We start from the raw sequence: 25,258 nt of genomic DNA on the forward strand, positions 1-25,258 counted from the left end.
CTTTTGTTATCGGGACGGTTGAACGTATTTAAATTTATATTTGGAGTCAGAAATTTGCTTACCAAATTTTAATTTTTGTTATGGAAAGGTTAATATTCAATAAGAATTACATCAGTGTGATATATTTATTATTATAGTCTATTTTTCCTAACTTGATAACAAATGTGGCGTACAGAGAACCAGCTCGTACCAAGAGATAATTCGTACAGATGGGGATCATCGTACGCATGAACGATTGAACTTAATGGTTTTTATGCAGTGGATGAATAGTATCGGGTGGAAGAGTAGAGATAATACGACAAGTTATTATAATCGTTTCATTATTCGGATTCCGATGATAAAAATATACCTATAATATTATTTATACCTATCTTATTATATTAATTTCCGTTCGCTTTGTTATTTAATGTAAGACTATACCTTTATATATCTTTAACAATATTATTTTAAAATATGCCTATCTAATAATATTATTTTAAAATAAAAAACATAATAAAGTATTTAACTAGTACCAAAGAATTACCAACCCATTTATGAGTTGCTACTTTGTATCTTAAGAAAGCACGTTTAGTGTATTAATTGTAAGCTGTCATTTGTTATTGTATTAGTTAGTTACACAGTAATAACCACAATATATTCATCCGGATAATTATCTTAATCGGAAATAAAGTAATCTATTTGCGTTTTAGGCTACCTGTCATTCATAGCTATCAAACGACTATCACTTTCTCACAAGAAATAGTAAAATAGAATTTCGCACAGCATTTTTTCGTAGGTAGATATAATTTTCCATAATGTAGTACGACCTCCACGAAAATTTATATCAATTTTTAACTCTGCTAAGAGTTTCCCCAAAGTAGGTACCTCCTTTCTGACGGTATACATTTCAAGTATTACAAGATCAATATTTTTTTCTTGGATGCGTTTTTTTCTGGGCTTAGAATTTTTTTGAGAAGTGGACGCAGCAACTTCGCCTTCTTTAGTTATGGTGCTTACGGTTTTTTCCGATATTCCTGAAACAGGAAAATAGTTTTATTATATAAAGCCTATTTTATTTTAAATTAAAAATAGCTGTGTATATATGTAGAGAGCTATTTCTTACCAATAATGTTCCTATTCACATTTATCTAATCGTATTAAATGCTACCAAACGAAAATTATAGTTCTAACTAAAAAAATAGAGGTCAACTTGGCATTTATATTATTTATTTATTCAAATTAAAACCACACAAGGCGACTTATACTAATTGACAATGATTACTCTATTAAATTATGACATCATATAATATATTAAAAAGCCATATATAAAGGACATTGAACTTGTACATATATCAAATTGAAGCAAATGATTGATTATATTACTATAAAAATAAAACATACAAAAAACATCACAAGATAGTTACTGTACTCGCAAGAACAACAACAAGCAGTCTAACATTTATGGTGAGAGAAAATCAAAGTTGACGCGACAGAAATTATGCACTGATGGCGATAACGCTAGGACATCAAGTTTCCACTAAAATTGGGAAAAATACTAAAGATGGGTAACCCTAATTTACATACCCGTCATAGCGGCAACTCATTGACTAACATTTCCAAATGGAATTAAAGGAGCATTATTTTCTTTTTCTCTTTGACAGAAATCACGCACCGATAGTATAATATTTCTTCCGCTACTTTGAATTCTTTTCGGCATGCTAACAGATGAAATATCACAAATATGAAAGAAAAACGCTAGGAACTTCACAAAACGACTCGACAGGAACACCAACATAAAGAAAACATATAATGACTTCTGTCAGAGGTAAAATAACTGTGAACGGACTGTAACACTGTTAGTTAGTATATTTTTTTAATTTTATGACCTGGTAAGATAGACCTTTATGTCAATAAGTTAAAAAAAAATACATTCCTTTTCTTCATTTAGTATTCTTTTTGTTTGCCCCAAAGTTGACTGCATTGATGCAAGATCAATAAGTTTGTCCCGTTCTATCTCAGCCTTAGTTGTATATCGCTTGTCCTTTGTATTTGTAATGAAGTTACCGATGCTACTTCTGTAGCGTTAATATTCTAAGGTTTATAATGTTCTTCTCTTTCGCACGCTTTGTTTGTCTATAAGCTAGTATAAGTATGTATGTCTCTATGATTTTTAAATCTCATTACCTACGTAGTTTTCGTTCAATTTTTGAGACTTCTGAGAGCAGTTGCGTTGCTCGCGATCACGCACGACAATGCGAAGTGTAAAGTGCAAACGCAATCACAACACTGCCGCAGCCCGGCGACGGCCTTCACGCTATGACCCAGTTAATTGACTATGCAATATAATAATTTATGACGAGCTATCAACTTTATTAAGGTGAAGTTGGTTATTGAATTATATTAAAATAATGAATTCGAGATCAAAGAAAGATTCTACGAGCTCTAGTATAAGGCTCACTACTGAGACAAAACATTTACTCTACAGAAGTTTTACCGAAGAGTGAGCCCGGCGAGAAAAAATCCAGAGTCTTGTTAATGACTTACAAAGGCAAATAGAAATATGATGTACTACAATAGTACGGATGAAGAAGACTTTAAGAAAAATTAAACTAATCACCCGATCAAGTCAAGCTCAACAAAGAAAAAAACAAAAACACTTCAGAAAGACCAAAGAAAACACCACAGCCACCTTATAACCTTTGATTTTTGTCAGAAAGTCCGAACGTTGACAAATTTAGCATCAAGATCATGTGCAGTAAAGATTAATGCTGTAGATGGTGAGTCATGCTGATTACTAACCAACAGCTTGCTGCAAATACTTGTCTTTGGCATTCTTATAAAAACAAACAAGAGAGGCCAGTAAGAGTAGGTAATGGCGAAAAAGTTGCATCATACGTGCAAGCCAGCTAGAATAGTCGAGGAGCTACAAATAAAAGGTTTTAAAATCACTGAAGCAGTGAATAAGCTTAGTTGGAAAACGAAAGAGCCACTAAACATGTTCATGCTAACATTCGCCAATAGCGAAGACATAAATAAAATTTAGAATATAAAAATTATTTTGGGTTGTGCTATTGAAATACAGCCATTAAAGAGCACTAAATTAATCCCACAGTGCAAAAGACGTCAGGCATATGGACATACTCAAAAATACTGCTCTAAAGAGCCTAGGTGTGTTAAATGCACTGGAAAACATCGCACCCAAGACTGAGAAACCAAAGAGGATGTGCAATTGCTAAGGAAATCTAGCAGCTAGGAAACAAAAAATACTCAAAGACCTTCTATGGCTAGACAACAAAACGACAGGAGTGAAGTGCAAAAGTCTAATTATAAGGCTACAATAAATATGAATACAGTATGAATTAGACGTATGCCAAGGTTACTGCAAATATAATAAAAAAACCCGAGGTACCCCACCCATCTCCTAAATCAGATGATAAACTTGATAACATATTAAAACTTATGTTATCGTTAATAAAAGGCTGAAAAAAAATTAAAATAGCACTATGAAAGCTATACTCAAGCAAAACAAATGAATACGCCGCTTAAAATAATGGTGTGGAATGCAAATGGATTACTTAAACATCAAAATGAATTGCAGGTAATCCTCGATATGGAAAATATTGATGTGTGTCTAATATCCGAAACACATTTTACGACGCACTCATTGATTAAATTCATAGGCTACAAAATCTACCATGCCTACCATCCCGATAATATAGCAAGAGGTGGTAGTGCCGTTATTGTAAAGAAAAACCTTTCCCATTACCAGGAAAACATACATGAAGAAAAAGAAAGAAGAAGAGTGGCAGCAGAATAAGAGTACGCAGCCCAAATGACAGAAGAGAACTTCATGAAATATAAACGTATTGATGCTAAAACTAAAAGGATGTTATCAAAAAAGAAAAAGCTTGGCTGGACTAAGTTCTGTGAATCAATTAACCCCAGATCGCCTTCTTCTATTGTTTGGCTAAACATAAAAAGATTTCGCAGAACCCTTAACTACTTCGATCCAAACTCCAACAATCCATCTGAGTGGCTTAGTACTTTTGCTGACAAACTTGCTCCACCGTATGTTCCCCATCCGGACGATTTCCCTATTTCTACGCCAGAACCCATAATGTGCGAAATGGATGCTCCCTTTTCTTTTTCTGATCTTCAGATTGCTCTTGGAGGTCTAAAAGATTCATCCCCTGGAGAAGATGGTGTGCCCTGCTCTTTCTTGGTAAATTTAAATAACAAATCTAAATATTCCTTTCTTAATTTGATTAATGATTTTTTTTGAAAAAGGAATAATTCCAGATTCCTGGAAGTCTCAAGTGATCCCTCTTCTCAAGCCTGGAAAAAAAGCATCAGATCCCAATGCATACAGACCTATTGCACTGTCGTCCACCTTAGCAAAAGTTACGGAGATACTCCTCAAGAACCGACTAGAGTGGATTATGGAAGAGAGAGGACTGCTAGCCCCTTCGCAGTTCAGTTTCCGACAGACATTCGAACTGCCTTTGGTAAGGGTGAATACCTTGTGGTTGTTTTTATCGATGTAGCCTCTGTATATGATAATGTACTTCTTCCGTTGCTCGTGAAAAAACTGCACCAGCTGAGTGTACCGCCGAGGATAACACATTTCATATGTAACCTGCTTTGTGGCAGGTCAGCTATACTAAAACACCAGTCTTCCAGTATCCCACCCAGATCCACTAGGAAAGGTCTTCCCAAGGCTCTGTTCTCAGTCCTTTGCTATACAGCAAATATACTCAGGATCTGGAATTGTCCGTTAATAATTTTTGTAACATCTTGAAGTATGCTGATGATATTGTCCTTTATCATAGCTAAGGCTCTGTAGAGGAAATATCCCAATGCCTCAACTCTGCTTTGTACTATTTAGGGCAATGGCTCTCCGACCACGGCCTATCTTTGTCAGGCAGTTGTGTTTACGAGGAAGAGATCTATCCCTACCTTTAGATTTTACTGTGGGGACCAACTCATCAACTTGGAAGATAAGGCAAAGTTTCTTGGAGTTATCCTTGATTACCGACTGAATGGATTGGCTCATACCGAATATGTAATTAATAAAATATGTGAAAAGGGCATCAATGTTCTACGCGCAGTAGCAGGAGTCTGGTGGGGTGCTCATGCCTACTCCCTCAAACTCTTATATAATGCTTTAGTTCGTAGCTATATTATTATTACTGTTCATTTGTTTTAAAAAAAACAGTGTCTGAGAAGCTAAATAAAATTCAATATCGTTGCCTCAGAATTATTCTGGGTCCAATGAAGTCTTCCCCCACTAACGCTCTACAAGTCGAATGTGTTGATCCTCCTTTACATCTCCGACAGCAATACCTATGTGACCGGTTTGTCAGCAAAATGTTACAGCTTTCCTCCCACCCATTGTGGACCAAATTGGACCAGCTATCTCAAGTCCTTAGCACACGCAATCCCTCTTCTTATCTATTGGATAGTTTCCGTAAGTTTACCAATCTACCTCATCCCTTGTTATCTTTATCGATGACTCCTCTATTCTCCACATCATGTAAAGTCCTGGTTTTCAATTCCTCCGTCATTACTGATCTTGGTTTGGTCAAAGGAGCCCCCGATACTAATTCGAAATTTCAATGCTTAGTTCATCAGAATTGGTCAAATCACCTTCTTATATACCCTGATGCTTCAAAGATATCTCAGCATAGTTGTGTTGGCGCAGCTTTAAAGTCATTTTACATTTCAAATGTCCTCCTGAGTCTTCAGTGTTTACAGGGGAGGCCGTTGCCTTATTAGAAGCAATCCTGTTTACCCACTCCCATAACCTGAATCAAACTGTTGTTTTTACTGACTCCCTTAGTTGTTTATCATCCATCAAGGAAAACCCATTCCGGATTAGGTCAAGACATCCAATTATTCTTCAGATTAGGGAGGCTCTATTTTCCTGTCATCAAAATGGAATAGACTTAACAGTTGTCTGGATTCCAGGTCATTCTGGCATTGCAGGCAATGAAACAGCAGACTCTTGTGCTAAATCTGCTATACAAATGGGTTCTTATGAACATTTTAAAAGTAGTTCCCAAGATTTGAGTGCACTTTCTAAAACTTATCTCGACAAGTCCTGGAATACATACTAGAATGAATCAAAATTGGTTTAAGGTAAATTCTATGCCTCGGTCCAACCAGATATACCAAGGCGTGGTTTTTTTCTATTACATATGCAGACAGATGGGTTACCTCCACAATATGTCGCCTACGTTTTGGTCATTCCAGCACACCTGTCCACCTGCACAAGATCAGAGTTAGAGATCACTCCTTGTGTTAATGTGGTTTGGACGACGGTACTGTATCTCATATAGTATTTTCCTGTCCTAAACTTCTTCATCCCCTTTATGGCGTTCTTCCACCGAAATTTCCCCGTCCAGTAAACGTTGAATGTTTGTTAACGTCTGTATTTAGTCCATATTGTAATTTTTTAGGTAAATATGTGATTAAATATAATAATATTAAGCTGTAAATATGTAGAGTGTATTTTGTATAATATTGTGTTGTTCCGGGCTAGAAACTAACCATATAAAATAACGCTATACTCAAAAAACCTGCCACATATAAATTATCCAAATTAAATTCATACAAAATTTCCATTCATAACGTGTCTCTTCAATTCCATTCGACATTGGCGAAATAATTTGCGCCCGACTAGTGCAGCCACACGCCATATCACAAAAATTGAATTGAATTAGTCAATAGTCAATACGCAATAGTCATAATAGTGTTCTGTGGTGATTACTCATTAGTCCACTGTCCAACAGTAATTACAAAAATATTGTTTTTTATTTAATATTTACAATGTAAAATTTAAATACGTTTTTCAGTGCTGAAAATGTCACAACCAACATTATTCGTTTATGTAAAATGCGTACTTATAGCTGCTGCGCCTGTTTCAGTGCTTGTGTCGTCATATCTAGTAGAATATTATTTTACACAAAATCATAATGTAAGAACGATACCTCAGACTAAACTATCTCAGTTTAATGGTATTCAAAACAAAGAATTGTATTTAGCTGTAATTGGTTCAATTTTTAACGTTACAAAAAGCAAAAGTCATTATGAAAAAGGACGTTCGTACCACTTCTTTGTAGGTAAATAGAAGATTAAATCTGCGAACATTATAGAATTGTACATTTAATATGTATAATATTAAAAAACTGACAATGTCTTTGTTTTTTTTTGTTAGGTAAAGATGCAACTAGGTCTCTTGTTACTGGTGATTTCCAGGATTCAAGTGAAAAAAGAGACCATATTCTTGATTTAAAATGTGATGATTTATTTGCAATCATTAATTGGAAACAGACATTCCGAAAAAAATATCTGTATGTGGGTAAGTTTAACAGTTTAAGTTGTAACAGCAAGGGCCTCACTTGCTGTTTGATCACACCTAATACATCAAACTCCCTGTGAGTGAGGTGAGAAATTGTGTAACACCAGCTGTGAGCTGTTTATGAGAATATTATTATTTATCATAGACTAAGTAGCTTTCGCTCATGATTCTATATCATTTGGCATATCTATTCAAATTTTGTCCAGGCTATTCTTAAACTGATCAATAGATTTTGATATAACCACATCTTTGGGCAATCTATTCCATATATGAACAACTCTGTTGTTCAGGAAGTGTTTTAATGGATTTGATGATGCTAATTGATATTCTAGCTTCGTATCATGTCCCCTTAGTCTTGATTGCTCCTTCTTGGAAACATGCTCTCAAAATTTGGGACATTATAATACTTAATTGTTTAGTATTTTGTATGTTTCAATTAGATCATCTTTTTCTCGCCTGCTTTTGATTCTGTTGAGTCGAAGCTTTGTAAGTCTTTGTTCATATGTAAGATTTTTCAGTTCCCTAGGCAACTTAGTGGCTCCACTCTGTACCCTTTCCAACTATTAGATATTTATTTATTACCAAAATATGGATTCCAGACCTGAAACGAATACTCCAGTAATGGTCTGACATAAGTTTTATAGATTTTTTAAAATGTTTTCTTGGTGATGTTGAAGAATCCTTTTCTGATTAGGTACAGGATTGAGTTGGCTTTGTTCACAGTAGCCACAATGTGTGCTTCCCATTTCAGATCATTGCTTATGATCACTCCTAGGTCTTTTTGTGTATCTACCGCTTTTAGTTGCTGATTGTCTAACCAATATGATACTCGGGGATTCTTTTTGCCAATATGTAGAACAGTGGATTTGTTGACATAGAGTGAAAGTAACCATTCCTTTGTCCAGTATTCAATAGATTTTAAATTTTGTTGTATTTCACCCTGTTGATGTATAGGGTTCCCAAAGAACTTGGTGTCATCCCCCAATTATGAGAATGGGAGACTTTTTGTAACAAACAAAAGAACGAGAAGTAAAAATAATGAAACTTATTATCTAAGTTGAGTTGACTATAAAACTTAAATATTATTATCAATTTAATAAAACTATATCTACTTGGTAGATTATTATTAGATATTACAGATTAATTAACAAAATATACCAATCAAATGAAAGATTTGTTCAGTTTAAATCACAAGCCATTATTACGAATTATTTTGGAAGTAGCTCCTTAAGAAGCACAAAATGTCCAAAGAATTGTCTGCTTAACGGCTTCTTATTTTGTTGGCCAGATAACCAGCCACTGAGAAGGCCCTTTTGGATTCAACACTAGTTGGAACCACAGATCTCAGGCAGTTATCCACAAACTGTAAAAGTTCGCCTTTAGACCCCCCGGACTCATATAAATTCATTTCCTTGATTAATGCCTCCAGAGAATTCGTAGTTAAGTTTTCTGCCTTAACCTTTAGGTTCTTTGAACACAGCAGTCAGTGTTGCCTGAAGTTCGTCTTGCAGCGAAATACTCTTGCTTGTCTCAGAAATAGATGAAATGATGAAAGAGGTTCATTATCGTCATCATCAAATTCAGCTATATCCTTAGCGGTGACAGCTGATGTTGATGCGATTGACCAAGATGGATCTGAATTTGTCTGTGAATTTGTAAGATTGTATTGCGGATGCAAAAAAAATCACGTTATTCATTGCCAGACACTTAACATCGTTGCAACCCCTTGCCAGACCCTTAATGTTCATGAAATTATTATTTAACTTATGTTATAGTATAAAAGCTGATTTTTATATATAATACTTGGTAATATGTAGATGATGTTTCCTCATGTGCTTGACACTTTTGATAGTTCTAACCCCTTGCCAGACAAACATTGTAAATTGTAAGATTTGTGATAAAAATGACTTATGCAAATAAACTTTTTGGCACAGACTTATATAACTGATAGTCTATGTAAATTTTGAAAACATTCTAAGAAGAGACATTTGATGCTACAACTACCTTAAATTGTTAATTTATTCTGTCAATAAATAAAAAAAAAGCAAAATATTCCTCAAAAAATTTATTAAAAATTTGTTTATGGTGCAAGTTGATATGTAATACATTATTAAGGATAAAAAAATAGATTGATGACATTAGATATTATTTTAAAATTAATTCAAATTTTTTTTATTGTTTCATCAGAAAATAATGTTATTTTATCACTGCTTTTGTTGAAAATAACACAAATTAATGTATCATCCATGACTTGTATTTTAAAACAAAATCAATTTTATTTACTAAGCAAATTGTAAACATATAATCTATTGTTAATTAATAATGAATATTAAATTAATATTACTGGAACATAGTATATTATATTATTTTAGCTGATGTAGATAAGTACTCAGTACTAAACAGTACATGCACAGTAGAAATAACTGCGCAGTAAGGAACCACGGTAGACTTAACTCGCCAACTCACTCGCACTCACCCATATGATCCATCCTTATCTCTATAAAACAACTTAGATCGGGTTTACAAGTGGAGTGTTGATAATAAGCTGTTTTTTAACCTGTCAAAATGTGAATTCATGACATTCTCACGCTCCTCTGTCGTGCAAGAGTTCAATTATTTAATTGGTGATGTGAGTACAGGAAGTACGAGATCTTGGGGTTATATTCGATCCTAAACTCATGTTTCACTCACATGTGGAGACTATTGTTGAGGCTGTTAACCGACGGCTTGAATTTGTTCTACTAATGCATCTCATTTGACAAACCAAGCACTTTGTATCCTTTATATGGCGCTAGTCCGTAGTATTCTTGAGTGCAACTCAGTTGTTTGGAACCCACATGAGAGCAAATATACTTTAGTCCAAAAACAATTCCTTAGACATTTGTATAAGAGGCAATATGGATACTATCCATTTATGTACCCAACACTCTTTTTACAAGGATCTTTGATTCACTGCAGTTACATAGGTACATAGCTCTTACTAAGTTTGTTCTCAAAATAATTCGGGGCAGAGTGGACTGCATATACCTATTACAACGTTTGTTGCGTTTCTATGTACCGACCTCGTCCCGTACGCGCGCGGCGACACGCACTATTAGCGCAGCCACCTGCACGCACTCAAGCGCATAAGCACCCGCCTGTAATACGAGCCATCTGTCTTCTAAATTCTGTACTTGAGGTAGCACCACAGTGTGATCTATTTGCCAGCTCGATGGAATGTTTAGTCAAAGAATGTAAGAAACAATTTGAGAGTATGATGCCTGTAAGCTCTATAAAATAAGATAACTAGTTTATAATTTTCATTGTTTGTTTTTTCTTTAGTATTATATCTTTGTAACGCTTTATATTTAATCTGTAATGTTACATTGTATCTTTAATAAATAAATAAATAAATATGCATACTGCCTCCGCTCTCCTACATCCATTACACCCTACATGCTTGTCTGCCAAGGGGTTGGAAGTAACAAAAGTGTCTGGCTAATGACGAAACACAATTTACTTATTACCCAAGTATTATGTATATAAATCAGCTTATATACTATGATGAAACTAAGTAAAATTAAAATTTTATGACCATTAAGGATGTCTGGCAATTAATAATGTGATTTTTAATAATATTCTGAAGGAACAATAACTACCGAAAAATCACACTTTTATTATTATTTGATGTAGTTAGTTTGGTATTTTACTGTTATTATAGTACCGTTAACCTGCCAAAGCCACTGTAACCCTATATATATATATATAGACTCCATAATGGTCTTTTGCAGTGACATTATTTACAGCCAGCAAGTACAGCTTTTTAGAAGACCAACAATGCTTCTGTGATTCCTCTGGAATTGCCTGAGAATGTGAGTGGTGTGATCACCTAACATCAGTTGTCCTCCTCGTACATAAATAAAATGTAGGTACATTAATTTGATACCCTTGTGTTAAAGGAAGTGAGAAAACCTTCACACACCTACAAATAAATTCTTATGTTGTGTTTTTGTTTCAGAAGTTGCAAACATCTCAATCTTATTTTTGTCTTATGATTTTTGATTCTCCAGTCCAAAATTGTTTTATTTTATTTCAGGAAAGTTAGAGGGAAGGTATTATAATAAGGATGGGACAGAGACACAGTATATGTTAAAATTTAAAACCAGACTCAAAGATTGCAGGATAGAGAAGGAAAAATCCAAACAACAAGATATTCTTTACCCGCCCTGTAATGTGGGTTGGAGTGAAACAGAGGGTACAAGAGTGTGGTGTTCAAAGTTAAGGTTTGTGTAAAACAATAATTATATAAAATGAATATTACATACAATTATGAACTACATAAGAAGAAGTAGAAACAATAGAGTATTAATCTAGAACACTAATAGAGTATGCCAAAGTACTCATTTTACATAATTCTTTTAAAAACCATGAAAAGTTGTTATGGCAAGGCATAAAGTAACTAAAGCTTTTTAAAAATAAGTGATACTCTTTTTTCAAAGCCCATACTCTGAACTTACCTCCTTTGAAATCAGATATACCTACTCTATTTCTTCCAAGTTAGCATCCTAAATTTGATTTATGAGCCCTGCTTCAACCTCACTTTCATTTGTTCTCATTAAAATTAAAAACTTTTTTTAGTGGAGGTGTTTCCCGGGAGTGGGTTGGCTATCCACGACAGTTGTATACTCCAGGTTCTTCTAAGCCAAAATGTATATGTGTCAAGGAAGATCAGAACACAAACATGATAAAACAATATAATAAATGCCAAGCAGACTCACATCAATGCATATTACTTGATGTTTAGTTTAGAATTGTATTTATTATTTAAGCTTTACCTTGTCAAATTGGATTTTTTTAATTCTACACATAGATAAGTATTAAAATTATGTAAGCAGTGTTGCATTTTAAAATAAATTTTGTAGTAGGGAATCTCAAAGAATGTTTAAAAATTCTTTCAATTATATTTATAAGCTATAATCAAATAATGGATTTTTAGTCTAAGTTATTACTTAAACTACAAATAAAAATTAATTATACTAAAATACTTGTTTCGGAATGTCTAGAATAATAATAAATTACTTAATACTTCATTAATTGGGATAGAATGCTAACTTGATATTATGTGTATTGCCAATTTGAGCATCAGTTAATAAATCAATAAAATATATATGGCTTATTTTCTTAAACATGTGAATACAATTATGTATCATACTGCACCATTTTCTAAGACCTGATTTTCTGAATGTGTAACTTCATCAAGTTCCAAACATTCAATATTTTTTAGGAAAACTTTCATAGAAATCTTCTTTCTATTAAGGAATGTTTTATTACCCAATAACTTCTTTATTTTAGCTCTTCGCTTCTTAATCTTCTCTTTTGAGTATTGGCTTTGAAATGTTAGCAGTCTTTTCACTTTCCTTCCAGTGTTCTTTGAGTTAGAACTGCTTGATTTAGGTTCCTCATATATAGTTTCTAAGGTTTGACTTACATTTTTAATTTTCTTATTGAGGTATAATGCTTCAATTTGCTTTGGATTTGTATTTTCTGTGAGGATATTATTTTTGCGCGGTCGCATGCTAACTCTACGATTCATTGTTTTATTGGCTTCAGGTGATGATTGCTTTCTTTTTCTTAATACCCTGGAGTTTAATTCGGTCACGTTTTTTTTAGCGATTGAGTCGCCAGTCTCCATTAAATCTAGGTTTGCGAATTTTACTGGCAAATCAGTATCAGTTCTGTAATTTTAGTTAGTTATATTGTAACAAAACAATAAAAAAATTATATTAAAATTAATGTAAAAAAAAACTGATATCCAACTCACTTTTCAGGCTCCATTTGACTAGTTTGGTGACCAAAACCTAGAGATTCAAATTATTATATTTCCCTTTCACTGCAAATTTATATTTTCATTCATATTTATTCTACAATGTTTCTTTGAATGTAATCTATTTCGAAGAGTCCGTTGAAGTTTCTTCAAAATCAATTTTTTAAGTTACACTGTAGTGTTTACACAAACCTACCCATCTACGTAAGTACCAACTACCAACCCTATTTCTAGTTCTACACAAAGAGGATGTAAATTGTAACTACTATGGTTCTACAGACTAGTATCACTTCACTAATGATTAGTGTGTGTGTAGTGCTGACTGCTGTGTGAAATAAATACGGAACGTAGTGTTTAAATTCTCTTTGGTAAATACTATAGTCCTAAAGAGTAGTCACTTTCGAATGTGAACGTTGTGTTTAAATTCTCTTTGGTCGAATGTAGTGCTGACTGCTGTTTGAAGTTAGAAGCTTCAAACTAGTAAACTACATAACGTCACAAACTGAAAGAGGTAGGTACTTAGGCTAAGCTACGTCGTCTAACTATAGCTTCAGAAGAAGGGTCTGGCTTTTATGTACCTTATAATGAGAAAAGGCAGCAATTAAAAAAATCTGCAGCTGCACTGGCTATCCACTGAATAAACGAAGTTGATAGGTACTAAAATTTTTGGGAACACCCAAATACTCCGAAATTTTTATTCTGAATTTCGATGTTCCGATTTTCAAAAGTCAATTTAAAAATTACGAAATTTTACCGTAAGAAGTACATAATGCAATTCTTATGTTTTCCGATTTTCATAAGTTCCAAAGAATCAAGTGCTCGATGAGTTTGCGCTTCGAAATACGACAAGTCAATTTTTAATACTTAAAATTATGATTCAAATCAAAAAATAAAGGTAAATAACATTACAGTTGAAATATGTAATTTTTTCATACAGCTCATTCGGAAGGCAGAATTCCTTAACCCTCTTTTACACCAAGAAACAAGTAACATACTAGTTTTATACAAAACTTGTAGAATACTTGTCAAAACATAATATTTCTTCTAAACATCCTCTTAGTGTAATTGTTTGGTACGTAGGTACTTTCTTTCACACAGTGTTGCCGACAAGTCTTTAGACCAGCATACGAGGGCTGCACTAAAAGAATCGGGAATGGAATATTTCCACTGTTCCTGTCATATTAAAATTTTTTTAATTAAAAACTTTTAAAATCGAATACCATTTTATTATTATTTATTTAAAAAAAGATTCGCGGTCTTGTCACAAGGTCTTCTCAAACTTGTTTAGTCGTTGAGAAAATGGAATTGACTCGAGAAAATTCTAGAGCGATGATTTATTATGACTTTCGATTATGGTTTAACACAAAAACAGTGTTGACCGGATGATTTCTGCATTTGGTGATGAAGGCCCATCCAAAACCACAATTTATCGCTGGTTTGCTGAATTTCAACGTGGACGTGTCAAGCTCAGTGATGATCCCCGTCAAGGTCGTCCAAAAACTGCAGTCAAAACATCAGTCGGCTGATTGAGGAAGATCGACATGTGACATACCGCCAAATTCAGGCAACTTTTGACATTGGCATGAGTCAAATACAAATAATCTTGCACGAACAATCAGGTGAAAAAAGTTTTTTTTTCCCGATGGATACCGCATTTGCTCTGTGAAGAGCAAAAAGCGGCTCGCGTTACTTGGTGCGTCAGAACTCTCGAAAGATTCCACGCAGGATCCTCAAATGCTGTAATACAACGTCGATATATCAGGTGACGAATCCTGGATATACGCGTACGAACCCGAATCAAAAAACCAGTCACGAGTTTGGGTGTTCGAAAATGAGTTAAAGCCAACAAAAATTGTTCGTTCACGGTGTGTTGCAAAAAAAATGGTGGCCACGTTTGTCTCCAAAACCGGCCATGTTGCGACTATTCCTCTTGAGGGACAAAGAATGGTTAATGCAGAATGGTATACTAGCATTTTTTTGCCACAGGTCGTTTCTGAAGTTCCGGTAAGAGAACTTCAACCGCCGCATCATCCTCCATCACGACAATGCGAGTTCTCACACCGCGCACAGAACAAAAAAGTTTTTAGAGCACGAAAACATAGAATTATTAGAACATCCGCCGTACAGCCCCGAACTAAGCCCTAATGATTTCTATACTTTCCCTAAAATAAAGAATAAATTGCGTGGTCAGAGATTTCATCACCTGAAGAAGCTGTGGACGCCTACAAAACGGCCATTTTGGAGACCCCAACTTCCGAATGGAATGGTTGTTTCAATGATTGGTTCCATAGTATTGAAAAATGTGTCGAATTTCGCGGAGAATACTTCGAAAAGCAATAAATACATTTTTAAATAGTAATGTTGTGTCACTTCCTTGATTCCCGAAATTTTCAGTGCCGTCCTCGTAACATAGCGTTTACATTTTTTTTATGGAATCGGAGGACAAACGAGCGTACAGGTCACCTTTTGTTAAGTGATCACCGCCGCCCACAATCTCTTGCAACACCAAGGAATCACAGGAGCGTTGCCGGCCTTTAAGGAAGGTGTACGCGCTTTTTTTGAAGGTACCCATGTCGTATCGTCACGGAAACACCGCACAAGGAAGTTCATTCCACAGCTTTGTAGTACGTGGAAGAAAGCTCCTTGAATACCGCACTGTGGAGGACCGCCACACATCCAGATGGTGATTATGATAACCGAACTTGTGGCGTGTCTTGCGAAGGTGGAATTCGGCGGCAGGAATCAGGTTAAACAGCTCTTCGGAACACTCCCCGTGATAAATGCGGTAGAAGACACACAATGAAGCGACGTCTCTACGCAACGCCAAGTGATCCAGCCGTTCATCGAGCTGATACTGGGGGTGCGCCAGACCAGAGATGACAGCAATACTCCATGTGTGGCCGGACCTGCGCTTTGTAGAGCGCTAGTATGTGGGCCGGCTTGAAGTATTGCCGTGCTCTATTAATGACGCCCAGTTTCTTTGAAGCCAATTTGGCTTTGCCCTCCAGATGACCACGAAATTGGCAATAGCTCGAGATTTCGAGACCCAGAAGAAAAGCGAAGAAGATTTGAAGAGCGGTGATACGACAAATGGGGTTTTTTTTAGTGGTAAACGCGCAAACTTGAGTCTTCTGGGGGTTAAATTGGACAAAGTTCAATTTACCCCATTTCGCGACCTTGTCAAGAGAGGACTCGATAGAAAACACAAGTTTCTCCCGGCACTGGTCGACGATTTCCCGAGAGAGACCTGCATGGTCCATGTATACGGTACATCACCAGTGCTGTCGTCTGCATAGCAATGAATGATGGAGATAGCACACAGCGAGTTCGAGCGAGAGTTCGAGCAATATCCGTCGACAATGACCTGAATGCTGCGCCCAGTGAGGAAGCTGAAGGTCCACTTGCACAAGCTCTCGGGGAGCCCAAATATTGGAAGTTTTGAGACGAGCGCCTTGTGCCATACAAGATCAAAGGCCTTCGCTATATCCAGGCTAACTGCCAGGCCTTCCCCCTTGCTTTCAATAGCCGCAGCCCATCTATGTGTTAGGTATACCAGAAGATCACCTGCCGACCGACCATGGCGAAACCCGTATTGTCGGTCGTTGATCAACTGGTGACCCTCTAGGTATACCAAGAGCTAACGGCTAATTATGCTCTCCATGATTTTGGAGAGCAGGGAGGTAATAGCAATAGGCCTGTAGTTTGCCGGATCCGAACTGTCTCCTTTTTTTTGGATCGGATGGACAAGGGCTGACTTCCATGAGTCAGGGACTACGCCTTTTGAATAAGAGTGCCGGAGTAAACGCGTTAGCACCGGCGTCAACTCAGGGGCACACGTTCTAAGCACGATTGGAGAAATGCCATCCGGCCCGCTTGACTTCCTGACGTCCAACGAAAACAGAGCTCGCCTAACAGTTTTCTGTCTGAACTGTACTTCAGGCATAGAGCTCTGACACCGCGGGATGCTCGGCGGTGTTTTTCCGTTGTCGTCAAGAGTCGAGTTGGAGGCGAAAAGAGCGTACAAGAGATCGGCTTTCTCTTTTGCTGTATGGGCCAGGGTGTCATTCCTCATGTGCAACGGCAGCATGGACGGCTGGCTGAAGTTACCAAGAGCAGCTTTGTCGATAATTCGAGCTGACGACCATAAGTTTTGTGTTCCGGTCGGGTAACTGGAAAGCTGCTCGCCGATTTTGACGACGAGTTTTGACTTTGCACCGGCGATTCACCGCTTGAAAAATCTGGAGGCACGGTTGTATTTCCTCTTAAGAACTATGCAGTTCAGATCCTTTGTGCCCAGCGCCGCAACCCAAGTTCGATACGCCTGTTTTTTGCAGGCAGATGCTGCTTTAACTGACGCATCGAACCAGGGCTGTGATCTGCCACCGATCGGTACTACAGAGCTTGGTATAAAAATATCCATGCCCTGCAGTATCACATCGGCTACTGCAACGGCGCAGGCACTAGGATCATCCGAAGGGAAACAAACCCTGCCCCAAGGGTAGGATGCAAAAAAGGAACGCATCCTATCCCGATCTGCTGACTTGTAGTGCCAAACGCGCTGGTGGTCTGCGACGTTGGCGTCGGATAGGCACTACACTCCTGACCAGGCAATGGTTCCGAGAGGGGCGTCGACAAAGACCTGGTAACCATCGGGATGTGTAGTCAGCAGAAGATCCAATAAGGACGGCATGTGGCTATCCACATCCGGGAGCCGCGTTGGCGACTCAACCAATTGGGACAGACCATACGCCAATGCAAAATTATGCACAGATCGCCCTGCGTAGTCTGTGGTACGTGATCCAAGCCATTCGGCATTGTGCCCGTTGAAATCATCCAAGACTACAATTTCAGCGGAGGGGATCTTTGCACGCACGTCGTCAATTGACGCTTGAACGCAGCCCATGAGATGATCGGTTTCTGCGTTACCACTATGGGACCTGTAGACACACGCATAGATTCGGACGCGGTCCTCTAAATCTACGTGGAGCCAGAGAGTGGATAGGTCTATGGCCACTAGGATTATGGCCACCGGTCGTCGACACTAACCTATGCGAAACATTTATTTATTTATTTCTATAACCACACTACATCCATCATTACAGGTTTAACCTAATGCGACAGAGTAATGAACAAATAAAGTTATAACAATACTATCATTGAAAAACATATTTCGTAAAAAAATTAATAAAACTTAACATAGCGGCACTAGGCCGCTACTTCACGCCGGTATTCTGTGCGAGTGTGGTAATTATCCGGACGAGTCTGGCCCGATTGTGCTGACGTCAAAAGACGGCAGCGTGACTCTCCCGCTTCTAAAAAGCCCTTAGTCGCCTCTTCCGACACCCATGGGCCTGGGACTCCCCTATTCTTTTTACGCCGCGGGGAAAGTACAGGGCTATGACATGCTTTGATCCAGTCTGACCTGACCTGACCTGAATGAATAAATATATCACATAGAGATCAGAGAAACTGATACATGCACAGCGTACAAACCAACAAAACATACGTGATTTTAACAAGTACCTATTCTACATTTTATTGAAATTTATGTATAAAATTTATTTCAAACAAGTTTTATACTCTATCAATGCATGATGGATAAAGTTGTAAACTTTCAACGGACGGACCGCATTTTTTTTTACTAGTGGAAAAGAAGAAGAATGGTGTGGTCAAAGAACGTTATTAGCTTTTTAAATTGGCTTATATTAAGAAATTCTTTAAATACTTTTATATTCTACCGCAAACATCAGTAATGTACCTTGGTGTAAACGAGGAGTTAGAGAAGAACGAGCAAGAAACTCTTAGGTTGCTCTTTTCCAAACAGACTAGTTATTATAAGTTCTTATTTCCTATTGAGTTAACAAATGAAGGGTACAGGGATAATGATGGATGTAATTTTTTTTTTATATTGGCAACATATGAAAGTCCTTCGAAAACAGTTTCGTTTTCATCGAAATACAGGCAAGTAATGCTAGTTGTCATCAAATAATCCGTTAAAAATTTAGGTGCAGGCTTTTAGCCTATACGATGAAAGTTTTCGATTTCTGGCGAAAAATACTGGATGTCAGTAAAAAAATGATGGAGGTGTTTATGGTCCTTTTAACTGTCACTGTCTGTGTCAAAGTTCGACAAAGCGATTTTATTTTCTAGCAACCTGTGTTTTTTAGTTGCTAAAATGGAAGTTTCTTGCAATGAAGATGAATCCTACACTAATTTGCTAAAAAAACAAACCAAGAAAAGACCTACACACCGAAGAGTTACCGATGTTAATAAGAAGTTAATTAACAATTTTTTGTGATTCATGTGGGGGCCAAAATAAAAACTATCTGATAATCAGATTTATTTTTTACATTGTGCACATTCGGCAAAAATTAGATGAAATAAAATTTGTGTTCCCTGTCAGAGGGCATTCTTACATGGAATGCGATAGAAACATGGCTTTAATAAATCAAAAGGCTAATATTGAGCTACCCTCCGAATGGGCAGAACAGATAGCAGTGGCTAGGTCTAAGCCATCTCCGTTCATTGTTAAACAATGTAAACAGGACCTCTTCAGGAATTGGGCAGATTATTTAAAGCCCATGTTTAAACCAAAATGTCCCATCCCAACATGCACTATCAAAGAGATTAGAGTATGCATAGAAAAACCAAAATTGATTTTTCACCGAGACTCATAATGGTGCATGGGTATACAATGTTATCACCAATTATTTACAAATATGAGATATATATTGTAAATAATTTTAGTGAATTTTAAATGTTGCTTTTTTATCAAAATGTTAATAGATTTCGTACCAAATTAAGTGAATTTTACCTTAATGTATTAAACTGTGATTACGATATTATTTGTCTAACTGAGATTAACTTAGATAGCTCAGTTAGCGATACTGAATTCTTAGATAGTCGCTATATCATTTTTAGACCTGATAGGGATTCTGTAAATAGTCATAAACAATATGGGGGTGGCATCCTAGTGGCGGTTAGGAAAAATATTTCAGCACTTAGACTTTTTCATTTGGAGAGCGACTCCGAATGTATATGGTTGTCTTTGAACCCAGGAAAACGCATAACCCTGTGCTTAGTATACTTACCTCCAGACATTGCTATTGATCGGTTACATAGATTCTATGATAAGTCTAATGATTTTATTTCTGAACATGATGGATCTGTTATTATACTTGGTGATTTTAATACACCCTCAATTAACTGAAATGGTGATATGACGAAAGCAGTGACTCCTTATTGTGTTTCTTATGATCTGAAATCACGGTTATTGCTGCAGCTCATAAATCTAGGTGGAGTGAGTCAGTACAATTATTTAAAAAATAATAACAAAAGAACTCTTGATATTTTCCTTACTAACATCTCGGGTGTGAAACTTGTACCAGCCCTAGCATTATATAAGGAGGATAAATATCATCCCCCTTTCGAAGTCGATATTAAACTTAGCGTCACTAATTACTTGAAAAAAAAAAAACAATTCTAATCCGGTTTTTAATTTTAAAAAATGCGATTTTATATCAACCAAGAGAGAATTAAAGAATACTAATTGGTATACATTACTTCCATCAGTTAATGTAAATGAAATTCTTAATATCTTCTATGATAACCTCTTTTTAATTATAAAAAACGATACACCATACAAAAAAATTAATAACGAAAAACAACCTGCTTGGTCAGTCATTAGTTAAATGTTTAAAAGAAAAGCAGAAAATGCACACTAAATATAAAATGTATCATAATCCTAGAGATTACGACACTTTTTCTCTCCTTAGATCTAGAGCCAGGAGATTGATGGATGAATGTTACAATGGTTATACTAACAATGTCGAAATGTCTCTCATGGCTTGTAGCAATAAATTGTTTTGGAATTTCACCAAATCAAAACGAAAATGTAATGAAATGCCACTGACCGTAAGTTATAATAATCAAGTTGCAATATCTGGGTTTGAAATTTGCCAGCTATTTTCTGATTATTTTGCATCGGTGTACGTTCTGGATAACCAAAATACATCATCAAAGTCTTGCTTTCCAGATGGTTCCTCAAACAGTTTTAAGCAAGTTAACACTGTCTGAAAACGACATTTTGAAAAAGATCAAGAATCTAGATTCGAACAAAGGCCCTGGACCAGATGGGATACCCTCATTTTTTATTAAATTTTGTGGTAAAGAACTTACACTGCCTTTGATGTTGATATTCAATAAATCTCTAGTCACTGGGTGCTTTCCAGAGTTGTGGAAAATAGCTAATGTATTTCCCATATTCAAAGCAGGTACAAAAACTGAATGTAGTAATTATCGCCCAATATGTATACTGAATTGTTTTGCCAAGATATTTGAGAGTATTGTTTATGATCATATTTACTTTTTATTTAAACCATTAATCTCTTCACAACAACATGGTTTGGTTAAAAACAAATCAACTGTCACAAATTTAATAGAATATTCAGATTTTATAGTGACCTGTCTTGACAATAAGAAGCAAGTTGATGCGGTTTATACCGATTTCCAGAAGGCGTTCGATAAAGTGAATCATCAATTACTTTTCCAGAAACTAGAGAAGTATGGAATTCATGGGGATTTATTAAGATGGGTCATATCATATGTTACCAATAGATCTCAAATAGTTGCTGTTAATGGTTTTTATTCTAAGCCTATAACTGTTCCATCGGGAGTACCTCAGGGATCACACCTTGGTCCATTGCTCTTTGTCATTTTTATTAATGACATCATATCAGTCATAAAAAATAAGTGCCTCCTTTATGCAGACGACTTAAAAATCTTTTGCGAAATGAATAGTGTTGAAGATTGCGTATCTCTTCAGACAGATTTAAACTCAGTTCAACTGTGGTGTGAAGAAAATGCAATGTTTTTAAATGTGAGAAAATATTTTGTGCTTACTTTCACTAAAAAGCGCAATAAAGTTAAATTTGACTACACAATCAATAATTACAAACTTGCAAGTAAAACTAATGCTAAAGACCTTGGAATAACTTTTTATACATCCTTGTCATTTAATTTACATTTTTTTATTATTTTATTTGGGGAGCTTACAGCAACATTTACAAATCGGTCAAGTAAACTTAATTCTAAATGCCAATTACAAGTTTCCACATATAAATAACATTATTGCGAAAGCTAATCAGATAATGGGTTTTATTTTCAGTATTACAAAAGGGTTCAAGAACCCTTTCAGCCTTATGCATCTTTACACATATCTTATTCACAGCGTCTTAGAATATGGTTCTCCTGTTTGGTCCCCTTACCAAAAAACTTACGCTGACACCATCGAGTCTATCCAAAGACGATTCCTGCGAAGACTTTTATTGAAATTTAACAGAAAACTTGTCAATTTCTCTTATGAAGATAAACTTAAATATTTTAAACTTGATCCTCTATGCTTGCGTCGTGTGCTGCTTGACACGATGCTACTTCATAAAATAGTTAATAATCAAACGGTTACTTCATTATTACCAAAAATAAATTTCAATTGTAAAATCCCTAAACGTACAGTTTGTACCAACAACATATTTAAAGATAATCGTTGCCGTACTAACCTAGCATATCACTCCTGCATCAATCGTATTTGTCGCCAATTTAATACAGTTTCTCAAAATAATCAGCAACTCAATTTATTTAATTCCACATCAACCTGCTTTCGTCATAATGTCATTGACTCCCTGCGTAAGGGAGCTTTGTAGAAATTACTATTATTTTTGTTACACTACTTTAAATAATCTGTATGTCTCTAAATCTTTTGTACATGCCAGTTATTGATATTTTTTCTATGTGTCTTTTCGTTTAAAGTCTCCTTGTTGATATTTTTACATTTGTGCATAAATATTGATGGTTTGTCGAATAAAGTAAAAAAAAAATATCCGCAGCCAAATACAATGACTGAGTGCACTTGTCAAAATTCTGCTCACAGAAGGCAAAAAATTTTTTCTTGCCCTACTTAATACTAATATAATTGAAGATGATGATTAATCAAGCATAGTTAGAGCCTTGCCACTTCAGTTTCTTTGGAGACATTCATCACTTTTTGATTGACATTCATCATTTTTCCCATTTAATAATTGGTAATAATTTTTCATTTTTTTTATAAATAAATTTTATATCGAAATAAATTTGCCTTCAATTTCAACCATTCCAATAAATGTAAACCTATAAACATGAATTTTATTTCGTGCGAGATTTGTGTAAAAGAGATACAGTGAGTCTATGAACCTAAGAATTTAATTTTCTCTAATTAATGTAGAATTGACGTTCATCACTTTTCCCCTGTACCCTTCAAATCATTTAAATTACAATATACACTGGCCTGCAAAAGTAAGTATCACACTTTTCAAATTAATTTTTTTTCTTAACTATATAAGGTAGAGATTTAAGATTAAAAACGTTTTGTTGCAAATTTTATAGGCTTTAATTCTTAGAAACTAAAATTATACATTAGTTACATTTTTATCTTAAAAAAGATAAAACAATGAAAATAGTCATTTTTAGTTTCCTTAGTTAGCCTCCTCGAGCTCTGATTACAGCTTCGGAGTCGATGTTGGGGAATATTCTCCCATTCTTCTACCAGGGCCTGCTTTAGTGCCCTGAGGGTAGTAAGTGGTGGTCTGCGATTTCTGACTAGCCTCCCAAGCATGAGCTTGGGCGTGTTCAATCGGGTTGAGATCAGGACTTCTTGATGGCCAAGCCATCACGCTGATACCGACCTCCTGAATATACTCTTGTACGATATGAGCCGTGTGTGGCCGGGCATTATCATGCATCACTATCGATCCATCACCCATATTTGCTAAATACGGCCCTGCATTCTCATTGAGAATCTCTTGAGCATACCTTTGCCCAGTGAGGGTGCCATTTTCTATGGCTACTAGCTCTGTGCGACCTTCTGAAGATATGCCAGCCCATACATGTACACTGCCTCCACCGTATTGGACTCTTTCTGAGATGCAGGCTTGAAGGTATCGCTCACCAGGTCACCTGTAAATACTTCGCCTTCCATCAGAAGTGTAAAGGGAGAATCGAGACTCATTTGCAAACAAAATTCTTGACCATTCTTCTTCATCCCACTACATGTGTTCACAGGCGTATCGCAGTCTCGCTACTCGATGCTGTCTCTCGAGTTTTGGGCAACTCGCTGGTCTTCGGGGTTTCAAATTTGCTTCAGCAAGTCTTCTTCTCACTGTACTGTCACTAATGTAGTCCCTCCGGGTCTGAAGTAGCTGTTGCTGGACTTCAACTGCATTTTGGTGGCGATTTCTTAACACAGTGGAAATAATATAACGATCTTCTCGGGCACTGGTACACCTGCGTCTGCCATTACAAGGTCTCCTCAGATCACGTCCAGTCTCTTCGTACCTTCGCTTTACCTTCTGGACCGTTCGTACCGTCACACCCACCATTCTTGCAGTGCGACGCATACTGATGCCTAGTTCCAGAAAAGCCATGATCCTAGCACATTCTTTAACTGAAAGAGGCATGATAAATAAATGTTATGTGCTTTTTAGCATAAATTTTTAAAACAAGACCCATCAATCTTGAAAAAAATTTAAAACAGAAAGAAAAATGTGGATGGTAAAATTGTAATTCGGAAACGTCCACTTTGAAAAAGGAATGGTTTTGTTTTTGAAGTTTTTTTTTCAGCCAATTCTTACAAGAAGGTTACCGACTATAAAGTTTTTATGTACAAAATTAAATTCTCTTTGGAGTCCTTTTTATTTCGAAAGTATATCTTGTGAACTTAAAACGTTATCCCAATTTTAAAAGTGTGATACTTACTTTTGAAGGCCAGTGTAATATGCAAAGTGATGCAATAAAATACTCAAACATCAAATAATAAATGCGTTACATGAGTAACCAAAAAAAATGCAAATTAATACGTAAATACACAAGAGTTATTGAGTAAAGTAGATGCATCAATCGAGACATACTGTAAGTAAATAAAGGCAATAGACATTTTGCGAGCCTTTTATTGGCTATTATATAAAATATAATAATTTTATGAGCTTCCAGTACTCAATACCAGTTCCGTACCAACTATTAGAATAAATTTTTACAAAGCCCACTTGGAAGAGAAGGCCAAGTTGGCCACTAAAAAGCTTGGTGTG

At 36.0% G+C, this 25,258-nt stretch overlaps 2 protein-coding genes and 1 long non-coding RNA gene across 3 annotated transcripts; 1 reads left to right on the forward strand and 2 right to left on the reverse strand.

Annotated features, from left to right (window-relative positions):
* Positions 1 to 111: 111 nt before the first annotated feature.
* On the reverse strand, positions 112 to 1,819 carry LOC126969087 (uncharacterized). The gene is made up of 2 exons (XR_007730343.1): positions 1,564 to 1,819; positions 112 to 1,013 (listed from the first exon to the last, which is right to left on the reverse strand). It is a non-coding gene; the product is annotated as an uncharacterized LOC126969087 (long non-coding RNA).
* A 4,900-nt stretch (positions 1,820 to 6,719) lies between these two features.
* LOC126969188 (neuferricin homolog) lies at positions 6,720 to 12,485 on the forward strand. Its single transcript, XM_050814505.1, has 4 exons — positions 6,720 to 7,100; positions 7,196 to 7,339; positions 11,415 to 11,601; positions 11,957 to 12,485. The coding sequence occupies exons 1-4, from the start codon at positions 6,842 to 6,844 to the stop codon at positions 12,120 to 12,122; spliced, it is 756 nt and encodes a 251-aa protein (XP_050670462.1). The 5' UTR covers positions 6,720 to 6,841; the 3' UTR covers positions 12,123 to 12,485.
* On the reverse strand, positions 12,260 to 13,386 carry LOC126969189 (uncharacterized). The gene is made up of 2 exons (XM_050814506.1): positions 13,140 to 13,386; positions 12,260 to 13,053 (listed from the first exon to the last, which is right to left on the reverse strand). The coding sequence occupies exons 1-2, from the start codon at positions 13,151 to 13,153 to the stop codon at positions 12,525 to 12,527; spliced, it is 543 nt and encodes a 180-aa protein (XP_050670463.1). The 5' UTR covers positions 13,154 to 13,386; the 3' UTR covers positions 12,260 to 12,524.
* Between the last annotated feature and the right edge of the window lie 11,872 nt (positions 13,387 to 25,258).

The sequence above is a fragment of the Leptidea sinapis genome, chromosome 17 (genome assembly GCF_905404315.1).
Source record: "Leptidea sinapis chromosome 17, ilLepSina1.1, whole genome shotgun sequence".
Lineage (NCBI taxonomy): Eukaryota > Metazoa > Arthropoda > Insecta > Lepidoptera > Pieridae > Leptidea > Leptidea sinapis.

Coding starts and splice junctions, on each gene's coding strand:
- LOC126969188 (XM_050814505.1), top strand. CDS start 6,842: ATGTCACAACCAACATTATTCGTTTATGTAAAATGCGTACTTATAGCT. Junction 7,340..11,414: donor AAAAAAATATCTGTATGTGG/GTAAGTTTAACA, acceptor ATTTTATTTCAG/GAAAGTTAGAGGGAAGGTAT. Junction 11,602..11,956: donor GTGTGGTGTTCAAAGTTAAG/GTTTGTGTAAAA, acceptor AACTTTTTTTAG/TGGAGGTGTTTCCCGGGAGT.